General features: G+C 39.4%; 4 protein-coding genes across 10 annotated transcripts; all 4 read right to left on the reverse strand.

Annotated features, from left to right (window-relative positions):
- Positions 1 to 1,139: 1,139 nt before the first annotated feature.
- Positions 1,140 to 3,895, reverse strand: EMB1793 (LYR family of Fe/S cluster biogenesis protein). Of its 3 annotated transcripts, none has more exons than XM_048109350.2 (2): positions 3,202 to 3,895; positions 1,140 to 1,430 (listed from the first exon to the last, which is right to left on the reverse strand). In XM_048109350.2, the coding sequence occupies exon 1, from the start codon at positions 3,687 to 3,689 to the stop codon at positions 3,213 to 3,215; it is 477 nt and encodes a 158-aa protein (XP_047965307.1). In that variant the 5' UTR covers positions 3,690 to 3,895; the 3' UTR covers positions 1,140 to 1,430; positions 3,202 to 3,212. The 3 variants fall into 3 exon arrangements, with proteins under 3 accessions (XP_047965307.1, XP_047965306.1, XP_047965305.1); XM_048109349.2 differs by having other exon boundaries at positions 1,140 to 1,433; XM_048109348.2 differs by lacking the exon at positions 1,140 to 1,430 and adding an exon at positions 2,304 to 2,527.
- A 546-nt stretch (positions 3,896 to 4,441) lies between these two features.
- LOC125208883 (CRIB domain-containing protein RIC5-like) lies at positions 4,442 to 6,284 on the reverse strand. 3 transcript variants are annotated; one of them, XM_089069342.1, is made up of 5 exons: positions 5,943 to 6,284; positions 5,649 to 5,787; positions 5,470 to 5,564; positions 5,257 to 5,356; positions 4,442 to 4,851 (listed from the first exon to the last, which is right to left on the reverse strand). In XM_089069342.1, the coding sequence occupies exons 2-5, from the start codon at positions 5,707 to 5,709 to the stop codon at positions 4,643 to 4,645; spliced, it is 465 nt and encodes a 154-aa protein (XP_088925468.1). In that variant the 5' UTR covers positions 5,710 to 5,787; positions 5,943 to 6,284; the 3' UTR covers positions 4,442 to 4,642. The 3 variants fall into 3 exon arrangements, with proteins under 3 accessions (XP_088925468.1, XP_047964344.1, XP_047964345.1); XM_048108387.2 differs by having other exon boundaries at positions 5,470 to 5,567; positions 5,649 to 5,784; positions 5,943 to 6,283; XM_048108388.2 differs by having other exon boundaries at positions 5,470 to 5,567; positions 5,943 to 6,283.
- Positions 6,285 to 7,246: 962 nt separating this feature from the next.
- On the reverse strand, positions 7,247 to 9,248 carry NTL (NTF2-like protein). 2 transcript variants are annotated; one of them, XM_048116657.2, is made up of 3 exons: positions 9,123 to 9,248; positions 7,530 to 7,849; positions 7,247 to 7,408 (listed from the first exon to the last, which is right to left on the reverse strand). In XM_048116657.2, exons 1-3 carry the CDS (start codon positions 9,157 to 9,159, stop codon positions 7,334 to 7,336), a joined length of 432 nt encoding a protein of 143 aa, XP_047972614.2. In that variant the 5' UTR covers positions 9,160 to 9,248; the 3' UTR covers positions 7,247 to 7,333. The 2 variants fall into 2 exon arrangements, with proteins under 2 accessions (XP_047972614.2, XP_088925357.1); XM_089069231.1 differs by having other exon boundaries at positions 7,510 to 7,912; positions 9,123 to 9,245.
- Positions 7,247 to 10,241, reverse strand: LOC125198927 (putative dolichyl-diphosphooligosaccharide--protein glycosyltransferase subunit 3B). Of its 2 annotated transcripts, none has more exons than XM_089069230.1 (2): positions 9,123 to 10,241; positions 7,247 to 7,408 (listed from the first exon to the last, which is right to left on the reverse strand). In XM_089069230.1, exon 1 carries the CDS (start codon positions 10,154 to 10,156, stop codon positions 9,131 to 9,133), a length of 1,026 nt encoding a protein of 341 aa, XP_088925356.1. In that variant the 5' UTR covers positions 10,157 to 10,241; the 3' UTR covers positions 7,247 to 7,408; positions 9,123 to 9,130. The 2 variants fall into 2 exon arrangements, with proteins under 2 accessions (XP_088925356.1, XP_088925355.1); XM_089069229.1 differs by lacking the exon at positions 7,247 to 7,408 and adding an exon at positions 8,093 to 8,543.
- Positions 10,242 to 13,941: the final 3,700 nt, after the last annotated feature.

Consider the following 13,941-nt stretch of genomic DNA (forward strand, 5'->3'; position numbering starts at 1 on the left):
GAAAAAGAAGAATTGCATTCGTAGTTTGATGAACTAATAAAAGACCACTTTTTGCTACTGTAAAGATGAAAAATAGTCATTTTACATGATTTATAATTACTCCCACCGTCCCAGATAATTTGAGACATTTTGACCCGGCACGGGTTTTAAGAAATTTAATGGAAAGTGGGTTGGAAAAGTTGGTGGAATGTGAGTCCTACTTCTAAAGTATTAATTTTATACTCCCTCCGTCCCGAATAATTCGGTCATTTTGACCGGGCACGGGTTTTAAGAATTGTAATGAAAAGTGGGTTGAAAAAGTTAGTGGAATGTGAGTCCTACCTTTATATATTAGTTTTATAATAAAATGTGAGTAGGAATGAGTAAGTGGAATATGAGGTCCACTACCAAAAATGGTAAAAGTGAAATGGGACAAATTATGTGGGACGGACTGAAATGGAAAACTGGGACGAATTATCCGGGACGGAGAGAGTAATAAAATGTGAGTAGTAATGAGTTAGTGGAATATGTGGTCCACTACCAAAAATAGTAAAAGTGAAATGAGACAAATTATATGGGACGACAGGAGTATATGATATGCGATTAAACTCAAAGCTAAGATTTCTCCAATCTCAAAACAAGCAAAATTAGCTCAAGAAATTACCAAATTCCTTGGGATATCCCAAAAAGAGCAGTTAATATAATGATAGTAATTCGCAATGAAGAAGCTCATTATTCCCAAATTGCCTTATTTGGCCTACAATTGACAATCATAGTTAAATGACCATTTGTTGATTATAATTCGCAACAAAAATGCATCTTAGTCTATTTTACCTAACACACTGACCTTCTTGGTTGTGAATTAAACATATTTTGCCTACTGTTCACGACCATAAAGTTCATAGTTGTGAATGAAGGGAAAATTAGTACTCCATCCGTCCCATAAAAATATGGACATTTGGAACGACACGAGAATTAATGCACAATTGGTAAAGTTACAATATTGTTAGTGGAGAAAGAGCCTCAACTTATTAAAGAGATGGAAGTTACCAAAAATGGAAGGAGATATTTTTATGGGACATCTAAAAATGAAAAATATCCTCATATTTAAGGGATGGAGGGAGTATTTAAGTCAAAAATGGCCATTGTGTACCTTTGCAAAAGCAAAATGAATATTTTGATATATTAACTCTTGTGATTTTTCCCACTAAAGAAGTAGTAAATCTAATGAACTGCCTGTTTTACAAACTTCCCTTCTCCAAGGGAAAAAAAGAGTTCAAAAACAAGTATGAATCCATTTAAATTGCCTAGTTTACAACTTTTCCTTATACAATAACAATGCTGGAAAATCTTACGACTTCACATGAAACCCATACGCAGTTGTCCAATTAACCCATGTTATGTTGGTCGCACGCTTTTAATGTTGAAGAAAACGGTGAACACTCGGAAGGCTTCTACATCCGAAAAAATGAGATTATCAATTATATGGGCCTCTTTATTCCTAAGAATAAAACCTGATTGCAAATTCATAGAAATTTTAAACTGGAAAGTAGAGAGAAGAAAAAATACATAAGCTGAGGAATTCACTCCAGCATTGTATGAATAATTCATAAGGCATTAGATTTAGAGCATTTGAGTGTTCATATATCCAAATTACTCTCCTCCTTCCTTTCCTTAGCATGTATACTCCATTAATTCATTTGCATGAAAATAGAATATAAACAAACTAAAACCTGATTCCTACACCGACCCTCTCTCCAAGAAGTATTGCTGAAGAAAGATAACAGATACATTTGTAGCACTCAAGGAGGCATATCTGTTACTGAGCCATAACATTGGTCTTGCTTAGTAATATTATGATCCTGAAGATTATATCAGACAACTTTTCTAGCTAATATGCATACTCTATCGTTCTCCAGGTTCATGGTTGCATATTAAAAAAGTAGCCATTACCAAGAACGATCTGAGGCTATTTGATTTGAATCCAATCTACAGCCAGAAACGTGGATATCTACAGGTAGTAATACATTTAGGTTGTCATATCATATAAAATTTTCATCAACTTGCTTCTCACCACTCAGATAAAACCAAGCATCATCTACAGCTCAAATTTACAAATTTCACGTCTGAGCTTACTAGTCAAGCTTGACGAGAACATGAGGGAGTAAAATTAATGAATGCAAGTTTAAAAAGGTTGGAATAGATACACCCTTTTCAGTTATTGGATCTCAATTGGATTGGGGCTCATGATTACATGTAATCATTAAGAACACTATAATAGTTACGCATCTCTCTTGATTAAACCTTTTTTAGACAAGATAAACTAGCATCAACAACTCTTTCTTCTAATATTAACAGTAAAAGATATGGTGACAATCCTGGATACAAATTGAGTTGGCGCACTTAGCTAGGAAAGATAAAATAGCAGACTTGATTTTCATCAACTAGCAAGGTTTGGAAGTAGAACAGAACCACAAGCTTTATTCACTATAAGTGTGTACTGAAGCAACCAATATAAGTTATGTGATTGGGCAAAGCTCTCGATCATCTACAAGTAAATATACAAACCAAAAAATGCATTAGATGTGATAAACTTCCCCTACACACCGGCATATGCATAAACCATTAAGGTAATGAATCATCCATAGAGATGACTGTGGCATTTCCTGTCTGTTTTTTACTCCGTTCTCTATAACCCTGACTTGTGTAAAAAGATGGAGTTGCTAACTAAGTTGACTTATTCTAAGAGGGACCAAAAAGGTTGAAGAAAACCTTGATCTGCCATCCATATTCATATGGCCACTAAAGACAATTACTTGTCGAAGATTCAGATAAGTTTTTAAACAGCAATACCCAAAGAGCTTCAATTTCATCTGTTCCTCATCCATTTTAGGGTTAAGCTTCTAGCTTCACATTAGACTAACTCACATGCTCCACCAATCATGTTTCTCCAACATACAAATAAACCACAAATTCAAAACCTTTATTCTATGTTATATGAACAACATAAGCATGTACAGGCTAGACACCGGAGACCTATAGCATACAAATCCCATTTAATCCCCAATTTCCCCCAAAAAATAGATAACTGCGATAAACAGCTCCAGAAAAAAAGGGGCAGAAATTGCTACCCTTGAGTAATTTAACTTGGAAATATGGCATAGGAGCGATTCCAGATTCAATTAAGAACGGCATATTCAATTCCAAATCTGATGTAATTACCATTAACATCATCAGCGGCGCGACTCATTGCTTTCCTTCTCGATTTGCTCCTTCTGCTTCTCCACGAGCTTATCGATCGCCGCCTGCACTGCGTCCCGTCCTCCGATAAGCAGCCGAGTCACTACCTCCGGGTCCTTCTCAAAGCGCGCAGCCTCGAATTCCTTGCGCGCATTTTCCCTCAAAACATCGCGCCAAAGGACGCCTCGCGAGTCAGGCCACATGAAGAAGCGAGTCGCTCGGATGATATCACGGTACAGGCTTAGAGCCTCGCGGCGAGTGCTGGTGAGTCGCTGCCGAGTCAAAAGTTCCTTTTCGTCATCATCGAGGTGCTTGTTATCGTCCTTCACTACATGCCTTTCGAATAACTCTTCAACGGTGTCTGGACCGAGGTGTAACAAGCGGCGATGGATATTGGAGAGGCCTTCCCCGATTTGGCGGTGGCGCATCGCGGCGCTGATTGTCCGCAATAGGTGGAAATCCGCAATCATTTTTCTGTTTATTTACCCTTTCCCCTAATTGAACAATACTCAATCAGAGTTTCCAAAACAGCATCCAACACCGAGACGATCAAAAGACTGGATGCAATCGACCGTTTTTGCGTTTAATCGGCGGTGAAATGGAGATGTAGAATTTCAGAGACAGAGAGAAGGGACGAAGGTATCGGCGGTGTGACGGTTAAGTCGTCTGTGTTTCAAACATTTATTTGGGCCTCATTTTTCTATTCTTTTTAATTTTGAGAACTACTTATATGGGCTGCTATATGTATTTAGGCCCAATATGAATGATGGACCCCAAACCAAATATCAAGGCTCAAATTATACCACAAGATAATTTTATTTTTTAATTACTATCCACTTATAATAACTAACTCAAAAACATATAAATACTTTATTAAAATTCTTAAATTGAAAATAACAACACAAATTAAAGACATTCTAGTCAGAAGCTTATACATGACTAACCAACCATTATTTAAGTGGGATGAAAACTTTTGGACTATGATTAAAGTTGTAGACAATTGTAAAAAAAAAAAAACCTCCACTTATTTAAAAGATACCAATTCAAGAAACTAGGCTCGGAAAAATGACACTACAAAATGAAAAATATAATACACTTGTATTGCTTGTTAAGATCAAATAATAATAGTATTCAAATCGGCACAATTATTTGTCAACAAAAGTAACAAGTAACCAAATATGTACAAAGTCCTCATCGTCTCAACTCCGAGGAAGAAACTAAGTTTAAAAGAAGAAAAAAGAAATTTAGTTTCTCATATCAATCATTATATATAGTGTTTGATCTTTTGGCTCATTTTCACTAAATGCCACAGATTTCCTACAACATCAATTGGATATTAATTAACTCTCCAGTGTAGGAACAAAACAAGAAGTCCCCTTATTGAAGAGGTGGAGAAAATGGAAGAAATTCACAACTTTTAATTCTACACAACTTGGATGTTTGTTGCTTTTGCATTGTTTTCCATGAATTTTGTCTTTTGCTTTCCTTGCCTTGAAGGCCTTGATGAACAAGAGCCGTTCGATGATTTTGGTGAGCTAACGTTATTCGATCTTGGCTTCTTCCTCCTCTCCTTCTTCTTCACAGGAGCAGCCTCCGTTGAGTTCTCATCGTGCCTTACGGAATCGCCAAATTCTGTTCATGATAAACCAACCTCTGATCACTATTCACTTATCAAGATATCAAAAGAAAAACATTAAGACTGAGTTTTAAAGAGAACCATGTGAAATTTTATAGTATTACAAACCCTAGATACTCAATTTTCTTTGCATGTATATTTATAAACATATGTCACGTGTAATATACATTACAACAAACTCATCTTATAATAATAAAAAATAGATTCAATTACATTGGAAAATATTAAAAAATGACTAAAAATTTATTCAACAGAAAAGCATGGTTAAATTGAAGCGTAGATGGTGCATTTAAAACACAAATTAACGCCCTTATTTGAATAAAAAAAATTCCTTAGCAGTTTTTTAGCGAATATTAATGAGAATTCCAACCAAAAAATGATAGAGATGATAAGAGGGTGACCTCGAGATGACCACGGAGACATGCCGGTGGATCCAGAACCAGAGGCAGAATTACCAATTGATGTCGTTGCAAAATCATTCCCGGTCTTGTATTCATTCATCTGCATTTGTAACAATAGTACAGACCAATTCTTTGACATCTAAACTATATACCTATATCACAACACCAATTCTATTATAAATTAGTATGAAAATGAATACTACTATTATTTACCCAAGAGGGTGCATTTCCGGAGGAGCCATCCATCCCTATATGTGCTACATGTTTGACATCAGTGGGACCCCCAATTTCCATTTCTGGTTCCTTCACTGCTGCAAGACCAGACAATACTGCTAATTAAATAAGCCCCCAAACACTAGATTAATTTTAGAGAAATAGGAAAAATTAATTACCAAACATATTGGTGATGCCGTATTTGACTCCTTTATATATCCCCTTCATTTTTGTTCCCATATCAGAAATCGTAGGATATGAATCACAATGTAGGACAAAGCACCACCAATATGTCAAAAAGGATTCCTCCTTTGCCTACTTCCAAAGCAATAGTGCCATAAAGTATTAATTGATAATCACAATTAAATTGTTATAGGCATCTCTCCATTTGCAGTCAAGTATTTTCATAATAATACTAAAAGTTCTAATCAAGCATCACGCAATAAAGGAAAAGGAGTGAAATGAAACCTTACATGAGATATAAAAGAGGCGTATATATATCTACAAATAATGTTGGTGTAAACATGCCACAATAGGCCTATATTAATATATATGCATGCGACGAAATTATGAATTGGATAAAAGGGGATTATTTCTTCAATGATTGGAGGTGATTGATGAGGTGATTGGTGGAAGAATTAAGGTTGGCATGGAACGAAGAAATGATTTAGAGGAAATATAAGGGTGGTGTCGGTGGCGTTGTCGGAGAAGTAATCCAACGCGAATTGTGTGTTGGTGGGTGTGGGAATATTTTGGAAGAGAGGAGATGGAAGGGCAGAGAGAAGGAAGGAGAGATGAGGGAAAACCGCTAAATTCTCCCAAAAAATTGGTGGGGGTTTGTGGCCTTGTGGGGGGTCAATTTCTAGGAAGAAAATAATTGATCAAAAATAAACATGGACTAAATTAATTAGGATATTCAAATTTAATTAATTCACTAATGTTGCAAAATAATACAAGACCGGAGAGTTGTTAATATATTTTTCTATTTTAGAGACACTGGTCAATATCCGAATATTTTGAATGTAAAAACGTTCATAAGTAGTATTTTCTGGGTTTTTTTTTTCATTTTTCAACATACAATTATGCCTCTAGATATAGTTTCATGTCTGTGTTTTTCGATATGTATCATTAAATGATGATAGGAATTACTAGTAGTCCAAACACGTGAAATTGAGAAAGCAAATAATTTGTATATATCATTCACACCGCATAATGCATCTCTAATCAAATGCTTGAGATGCACTTGACTTAAGTTGTCGAACTCGACTTACATAATAATTGTAATCTCGTCCACCAACGTCGATCGATTCCAGTTACCACTTACCACTTACCACTATAATGTATTGTGATATGTGGTTTAATCATTTTAAGTGTTAGAATCACGAATGGAGCCTCCTTCGACAATTTTAGCCTTCTAACATTAAAGTTTTTAGTCTTCTCTTTCCAATTTTAATTTAATTTTCAGTAAATTTTTAGGGTGTTCTTTTTCCATGATATATAAACTTTTTGTTTGTTTTTTTGAATAAACTTTATCATGTCTTGATTTATAGTACATTTAATAAAGTAATTGGTTGTTTTAAAAATGTGAATAACATCTCTTATACGAAACATTGAATGCATTTTCCACCCGTACGGCGGGATAACTAATTGGTTGTTTTAAGTCAAATACAATTGAGAATTTACAGAGAAAAGCCTATTAACGTGTCTAATTATGAGAGATATATCTTTTCATCTATAGTCCAAAAGATAAATATATATCGAAATGGCACATTGCATATATGCATAACCACAACATGACAACCAACCCAGCATCGAATAAATGTGAAATAAAATGTAAGTTCATAACAACTCCAAAGTGTAGAAATCAACCATAGTTTAGTCGAAACATATCGTTCTGCACGAAATAGCCACCTTCTCCCGTCGGAATCAAGTGAAACATCTGCAGTTCATTACAAGAAATTTTTAAGAAATCCTTATTTTCATGGATAAATATTAGTTTCAATTCTAAAATGAACTCGTTTTATCAATAATGTTGCCTACTATTAGGATATACTTGGCACCTGGCTAAACCTCAAGGAATGCTCCTCCCCCTGCAGATGAAGACTGCCACTGACAGAGACGACGACACCACCGGCAACGGCTGACGGCTGGCAATCAACGGTGCTGATTGCATGGCGGCATTGATCAAACGGCAGCTGGTTGATCTTGGCCGAGATGTGATCAGCCCCTTGTATCCTCTGCCCCTCAAACGTGAGCATAGACGTCGGATTGTAGAGCGAGATGAGGGTGGCCCGGTCGTGGTCGAACAGGTGGTAGTAGTGCTCCACGAAGGCTAATCCGACAAGTTCGGCTTGTTCTTCCATATCCCAACAATTTGCAACTAAGTGTGCCAGAATTAGGAAGGGGTAATTGTGATTTATATCTATAGGGAATCTTGCTGCTGCTGCATGCTTAAGCAAAGAATTTTTAGATATGCATGCTTTCTTGCCGGCCCTGCTATGAGACTTTTTGTTGAATCCTTATTTATGTCTACCTTTTAAGTGAGATTGTGAGGGTCCAAGTTTGATTTGGACTCAAGGAATATATTCTCCCTATGAATAGCCTTGGGTTGAATGCAAAAAAGAAAGGAAAGAAAGCACTGTTTAGAAACTGAGAGATACTACCAATGAATAGATCATCACTCAGCAGAGCATTCATACACTACTCCAGCAACATTCACGGCATACTTATGTGATATTTTCAAACTTCAGTCACAACAGAAGGAAGAGTGCAAAAAGAAGACAAAGAAGAATACGAGTTACTAGACCTATAACCTCGAATTGAGAAAGAGAATTTAGTTCCTCCGAATATGAAATCTGTGCCATTGTCACAGGATGTATAAGCGTTCATGCCACTAGAGAAAGAACCACGTGAACTCAGAATACTCCCTTCATAGGTACAAATCTACGAGTTCAGTGTATTTGGAGCCATCGACTCTCCATTGCTATCAAAATGGCACTTGAATGAACTCAGATAACTCAAAATCTATGCAAGTAATTTCACTCTCAAACAGGTGAGTATCACTAGTACTAGCACTGCAAATTAACAAAGTCAAACATAAGTTGCATAACCAATCCTGGCTAACCAAAGACGAATAAATAGAAGACAACAATACTGTATTTCTGGAAACTTGGTTACGAGCCCTACTGATGGTGTATGCGTATGAGAACATTCTACAATCTTTGTTGTGAATCCTATTGATGGAAGGAGCATAAATGGACAGTAAACATTGTTGTGAATCCTATTGATAGAATGAGCATAAGATGGACAGCAACCTCAGCAGTCTACTTTTAAGGCCAAAACTCATTCGTTTCGGGATATGACAGCACCAATTTTCAGGTTATACTTTGGTTTCCTTCATTTCACAACATACTTCATTCAACATAGAAACACTGAAAGAAAGCACATCAAACAAAAACAGACACAAAAATAGATGCATTCAAGAGTGGAAAGTTCAAATTGTAATTACTAGTAACTGAAAAGCCATCAGCAAGGGAACAAACCATCTAGCAAAAATATTCAGTATTGCATATCCAATCAAAAGAAGAAAGCCTCAAGTATGTCTGTGACTGTAAGAACTACAACTACAAATTCAACCAACATCAATTTCTTACCAAAGCCATCACTGCCAGCTCGAAGGTAAGTAGGCATGAATGCTATACCCGGTCTTCCAATTATCCAAGTTAATCACCTTCTTCACGGCCCAGAACGACACGAAAAGCGCAAACAGCATCACAGCCCTCTGAAAAGTCTTGTTCTTCACCCTCACCAATACATGAGCCACAAAAGCCAGCAGCAGCCCCACGATCGTGTACAAGAAGCCGATCGAGAACCCCTCCGCCCCCAGCTGCATCCCTGATCCTTGGTAGAAGAACACCAGCTTCGACGGATCCTGCCTGTCCGCAATTACCAACGGCATTTTCCTAATTATGTTGAACATCGCCCCCGAAACGCTGAAGAAGTAGACGAAAACCGCCCCCGCCATCCATACGTTCTTATCGTGGAAAATGGTGTTGCCAGCGATCAATTTCTTCAGGAAGAAGGGGGTCATGAGCAGGATTACAGCGATTATGAATGCGATTTGTTTCCTCGAAACCACAGGGGGGCGATTGATCTGGCCGACGGTCAATTGAGCTCTGGATTCGATGAATTCGGCCATGGAATCGGCCAGCCTCGAGTAATCGGCGCCGTCCATTTGAATCGATTGCGTTTTGACATCGGAGGCGGTCGGCGGGATGAGGCGGATGTGAGGGAGGGAGTTGACGCCGAATTGGGCGAATGAGGATTGAGATTCCTGGAATTCGACTTCGAAGAAGAAGAGTTTGGATTTGTGATTAGGGTTGTTGGATTGGAAAGAGGCGGAAACTAGGGCGAATTCGGATTTGAGTGTGGGGAGAGAGAGCTCGGGCTTGGAGTGGAGGTGGTGTGCATCGAAGAAGATTAGGGCGTGGAAGGGGCGGGGCGTGGGGAGGGAGAGGATGCGGCGGAGGAGGGAGTCGGAGAGGCGGATGACGCCGGTGGGGGACTGGGATTGGAGGACAGAGAGCTCGGTGACGACGGGGTCGGAGGAGATGGATGCGGCGGGGGATGTGAGGTGGGTAATGAGGAGGAGAGCGGCGACGGCGAATGTGGTGGGAGAGATCGCCATTGCGACGGAGGGAGTGAGGTCTGTTTGAATCAAGCGGAGACTCTGGAGTTTGGTGGACTGTAATTGGGAAGAAAGCCGACTAGGATTTCGTAGAGGTGGTGGAGCCAATGGTGTCGTGCCACTTCATTAAATCTTACTATTTCAAATTTTAGAATATGTTGTTTCATGTCATAATTGAAAAGAAAAATAGTATGTTTATATTAATATTAGAAATAACTCTTTTTATAAAATAAAATATGATAGAATATGTTTTGTAAGATAGTTTAAAAGGAAAAGTGTAATGTCTGTAATTTTGAAATATTATAGATTAAAAATGATATTCCTCCGTTCATCAATACAAGATTAATTTTGATCAAGCATGGATTATAAGAGCATCTCCAATGCTACTATGCCAGTCATAGGCCAGCCACTCTCTCACCCTGCCACGTCAGCAGCACTAAAAATCACATGCCACATCAGATTTAGGCCAGCCGCAAAAAAATAATTCAAAATATACTACATTTACGGAATTAAAATTACGATTAAATTACGGAATTAAATTTACGAGACATATACGGGAAAATTCATTAATTGCATTTAAAAAGGTACATAGATTAAAAAAATTACATTAAAAAAGGTACATAATAAAAAAAAAAACTATCGTCGTGCAGTTCTCCGTGCCCACAACTATTCAATTATATCCTTTTGGAGTTGAATATGAGCATCCACTTGGCGCATGTCGGCAAATTCTTTGAGGCGGCCGGCTTCATCGAGAGGTACCCCACGTCGTATGCTAGGGGTGGCCGTTCCGTGGCTTGGACCGGCTTCATCGTCATTGGCCCAACTAGTCAGTTGTACGCCTTCGTCTTCGACGATCATGTTGTGCAGGATAATGCAGACGTACATTATTTGGGAAACGCATGTGACATCCAACAAACGCGTTGGACCCTTAATCGCCGCCCATCGAGACTAGAGCACACCAAATGCGCGCTCCACGTCCTTGCGCGCCGACTCCTGTCGTTCCGCAAAGCAGGCCTTCCTTTCATCACTTGCGTGCCTGATCGTCTTCACAAAGACAGGCCACCTAGGGTATATCCCATCCGCCAAGTAGTAGCCCATATAATGCCGGTTGCCGTTGTCCACAAACGAGACGGCTGGACCGACGCCCTGGCACTTCTCGTTGAAGAGGGGAGACGAGTTCAGGACGTTGAGGTCGTTGTTCGACCCGGCTACCCCAAAATACGCGTGCCAGATCCACAGCCGGTAATCAGCTACGGCCTCGACGATTATCGTGGGATTCTTTGACTTGTAGCCGGTCGTGTAAGCCCCCTTCCAGGCAGTCGGACAGTTCTTCCACTCCCAATACATACAGTCTATGCCGCCTAACATCCCGGGGAACCCATGCTTCTCCCCGTGCATCTGCATCAAATTCTGACAATCTTCGGGAGTAGGGCTTTGAAGGTACTGCTCACCGAAAACGTTCATCACGCCCTCACAGAAATACTTCAGACATTCCAGGGCTGTCGACTCACCGATGTGGAGGTACTCATCCCACATGTCTGCCGCGCCTCCGTAGGCCAACTGCCTGATTGCCGCCGTGCACTTTTGAATAGGGGTGTGGTCGGGTCTGCCAACCGCATCGTGCCTGAAGCGGAAACACAGATATCGACGCTCTAATGCGCCAACGATACGCATAAACAACTCCCTGCGCATTCTAAAACGCCGCCGGAACATGTTTGCGGGAAACCGCGGGTTCTCCGAAAAGTAGTCGTCGTACAGCCGCTGATGTGCAGCGGCGTGATCCCGATCAATCACTGCTCGGCGGTGGATAACCCGTGGAGGGCGAGGTATCGCCTGCTGTTCCACCCTACGCATGTACCGCTCCATCTCGCGGTTCATGTAGGCATTCATAGCCTCGTTCATCCTCCGTTCGTACTCCTCAGCATCCCCACCACTACCACCACTGCTACCACCCGCGTTACTCATCGCGTTTATATAGGTTTTTTTAAAAAAAAAACTAAAAATCGTCGTTGGCCGATCGCTGGCCGATCGGGCCGCCACAATGGCGGCCAGCGCATCGGCCAGCCACACGCAATCGGCTAGCCTTGGCCGGTTTTTTGCCGAAATTCGGCTAGCCTGCTCCAATGGTTCGGCTAGCCGACCGGCTAGCCACGTCAATCGGCTAGCCGGTCGCTAGCCTACCATTGGAGATGCTCTAAGAAATACTCTCTCTTTCCCAAGATAAGCGAATCACTTCTTTTGAGCGCTGGATTTAAGAAATTGATATTTAAAGAGTTAAAATGGAGAGAATAAGTATGAGAGAGAGGGAAATAGAGAAGTGAAAAGAGAATAAAGTATGTGTTGAATAGTGGCGGACATAAGAAGGGGTTTGGGGGACCCATGGAATCCCCAACAATTACAATAATATATATTTTACTATGCATAATGTTTATGTATCCACTTGCTAGCACAAGTGGTAAGCATTGAAGTCTAGTATCATAAAAACCAGGGTTCAATTCTCTTCAAGCTTGGTTGGCATTTATATATTTTAAAATGTATTTTTACGATATTTTTTATATTTCTTACTGCCATTACCCACAAAAAATTCTTTTATTGGAATAATTGACAATTTCAAATTTATTTTAGCTATTTTCTATGATGATTTTTTATTTTTCTACTACTATTATTATGCAAAAAAAGAATTCAGCTTATATATACATCATTATTCAACTTAATTATTTCATTACTCACCTCTCTCGTATCTTAATAATGTCACAACTTTCGGTTACATCGACATAAAAAAGTACCCTACGTGTTAACAGGAGATTGGACCCCCCAACGAAAAAATCCTGCGTCCGCCACTGGTGTTGAATAAAGTAAAAGAAATGATTTTTTGCTAAAAAGGTAAATGGTTCACTTATAGTGGGACATTCCAAAAAGAAATATGACTCTTTTATCTTGGGATGCAAGGAGTATATAGTACTTCCTCCGTCCCACTCAAGATGGCCACATTCTTGAGTGACACGGGATTTTAGGAAGAGTTGTTAGTTGGAATAAAATAGAGAGAAAAAAGATAGTTGAATATTTTAATGAGGAGAGATGAGAGAGGATGTTATTTCCAAAATTGGTAAGTGGTCATCTTGATTGGGACCAAAAAAAAAAGTGGTCATCTTGAATGGAACGGAGGGAGTGAGTGGAAAATATTAATAGAAGGTGGTTCCTACTTTTATATGGAGTATTATTTTTATAGTGAAATTTGAGTGAAATAAATTTAATGGAATGTGGGGTCCATTATCCAAAATAATAAAAACGTAAATGAGACATTTATCGGTAGATGGACGAAAATAGTAAAATAGAATATTTATTGGTGGATGAATGGAGAAACTTAGCAAAGTTCACGACCATAAAAAATTTAAATCAACAAAAATATAAAAAAACTAATAATTTGGCAGCTATGAGATTTGAACAGGCAAACATTTTTTTTCCTTCAACTATGAATTAGTATCAAATTATGAGCTAAAACTTTAAAAATAGCACTAGAGGTCAATCAACTTTGATTTAGAGCATCCGGCAGCGGTTGAAATGCCGCCGTCCGTCCGTGCCGCTGAGCAGAGCGCGTCCGTCCGCCGCTAGAGCTCATCCGTCCGCGCCAGCGGCACGGCGCTGCTCTTAGCTAAGAGCACGTCCGTGCCGCTGAGCAGCCCTACGTGTAGGGATGTCAATCGGGCCAGCCCATCGGGTTGCGGGTCAATCGGGTGCGGGCTTGCCGGGTTGTGATTTCTTTCGGGTTGTAAAAGTTCAGCCCT

The sequence above is a fragment of the Salvia hispanica genome, chromosome 3, assembly GCF_029641045.1.
Source record: "Salvia hispanica isolate PSC_SH4W2 chromosome 3, Shi_PSC_v1, whole genome shotgun sequence".
Classification (NCBI taxonomy): Eukaryota; Viridiplantae; Streptophyta; class Magnoliopsida; order Lamiales; family Lamiaceae; genus Salvia; species Salvia hispanica.

What these genes read in the sequence shown, in the direction of transcription:
- EMB1793 (XM_048109350.2), bottom strand. Translation starts at nt 3,689, where the DNA reads ATGATTGCGGATTTCCACCTATTGCGGACAATCAGCGCCGCGATGCGC.
- LOC125208883 (XM_048108387.2), bottom strand. Translation starts at nt 5,709, where the DNA reads ATGGGAACAAAAATGAAGGGGATATATAAAGGAGTCAAATACGGCATC. An exon ending in CCGGAAATGCACCCTCTTGG is followed by an intron (nt 5,357 to 5,469) that starts GTAAATAATAGT and finishes TTACAAATGCAG; the next exon opens with ATGAATGAATACAAGACCGG. An exon ending in GTCTCCGTGGTCATCTCGAG is followed by an intron (nt 4,852 to 5,256) that starts GTCACCCTCTTA and finishes TATCATGAACAG; the next exon opens with AATTTGGCGATTCCGTAAGG.
- NTL (XM_089069231.1), bottom strand. Translation starts at nt 9,159, where the DNA reads ATGCCTACTTACCTTCGAGCTGGCAGTGATGGCTTTG. An exon ending in AGCTGGCAGTGATGGCTTTG is followed by an intron (nt 7,913 to 9,122) that starts GTAAGAAATTGA and finishes TTAAGCATGCAG; the next exon opens with CAGCAGCAAGATTCCCTATA.
- LOC125198927 (XM_089069230.1), bottom strand. Translation starts at nt 10,156, where the DNA reads ATGGCGATCTCTCCCACCACATTCGCCGTCGCCGCTCTCCTCCTCATT.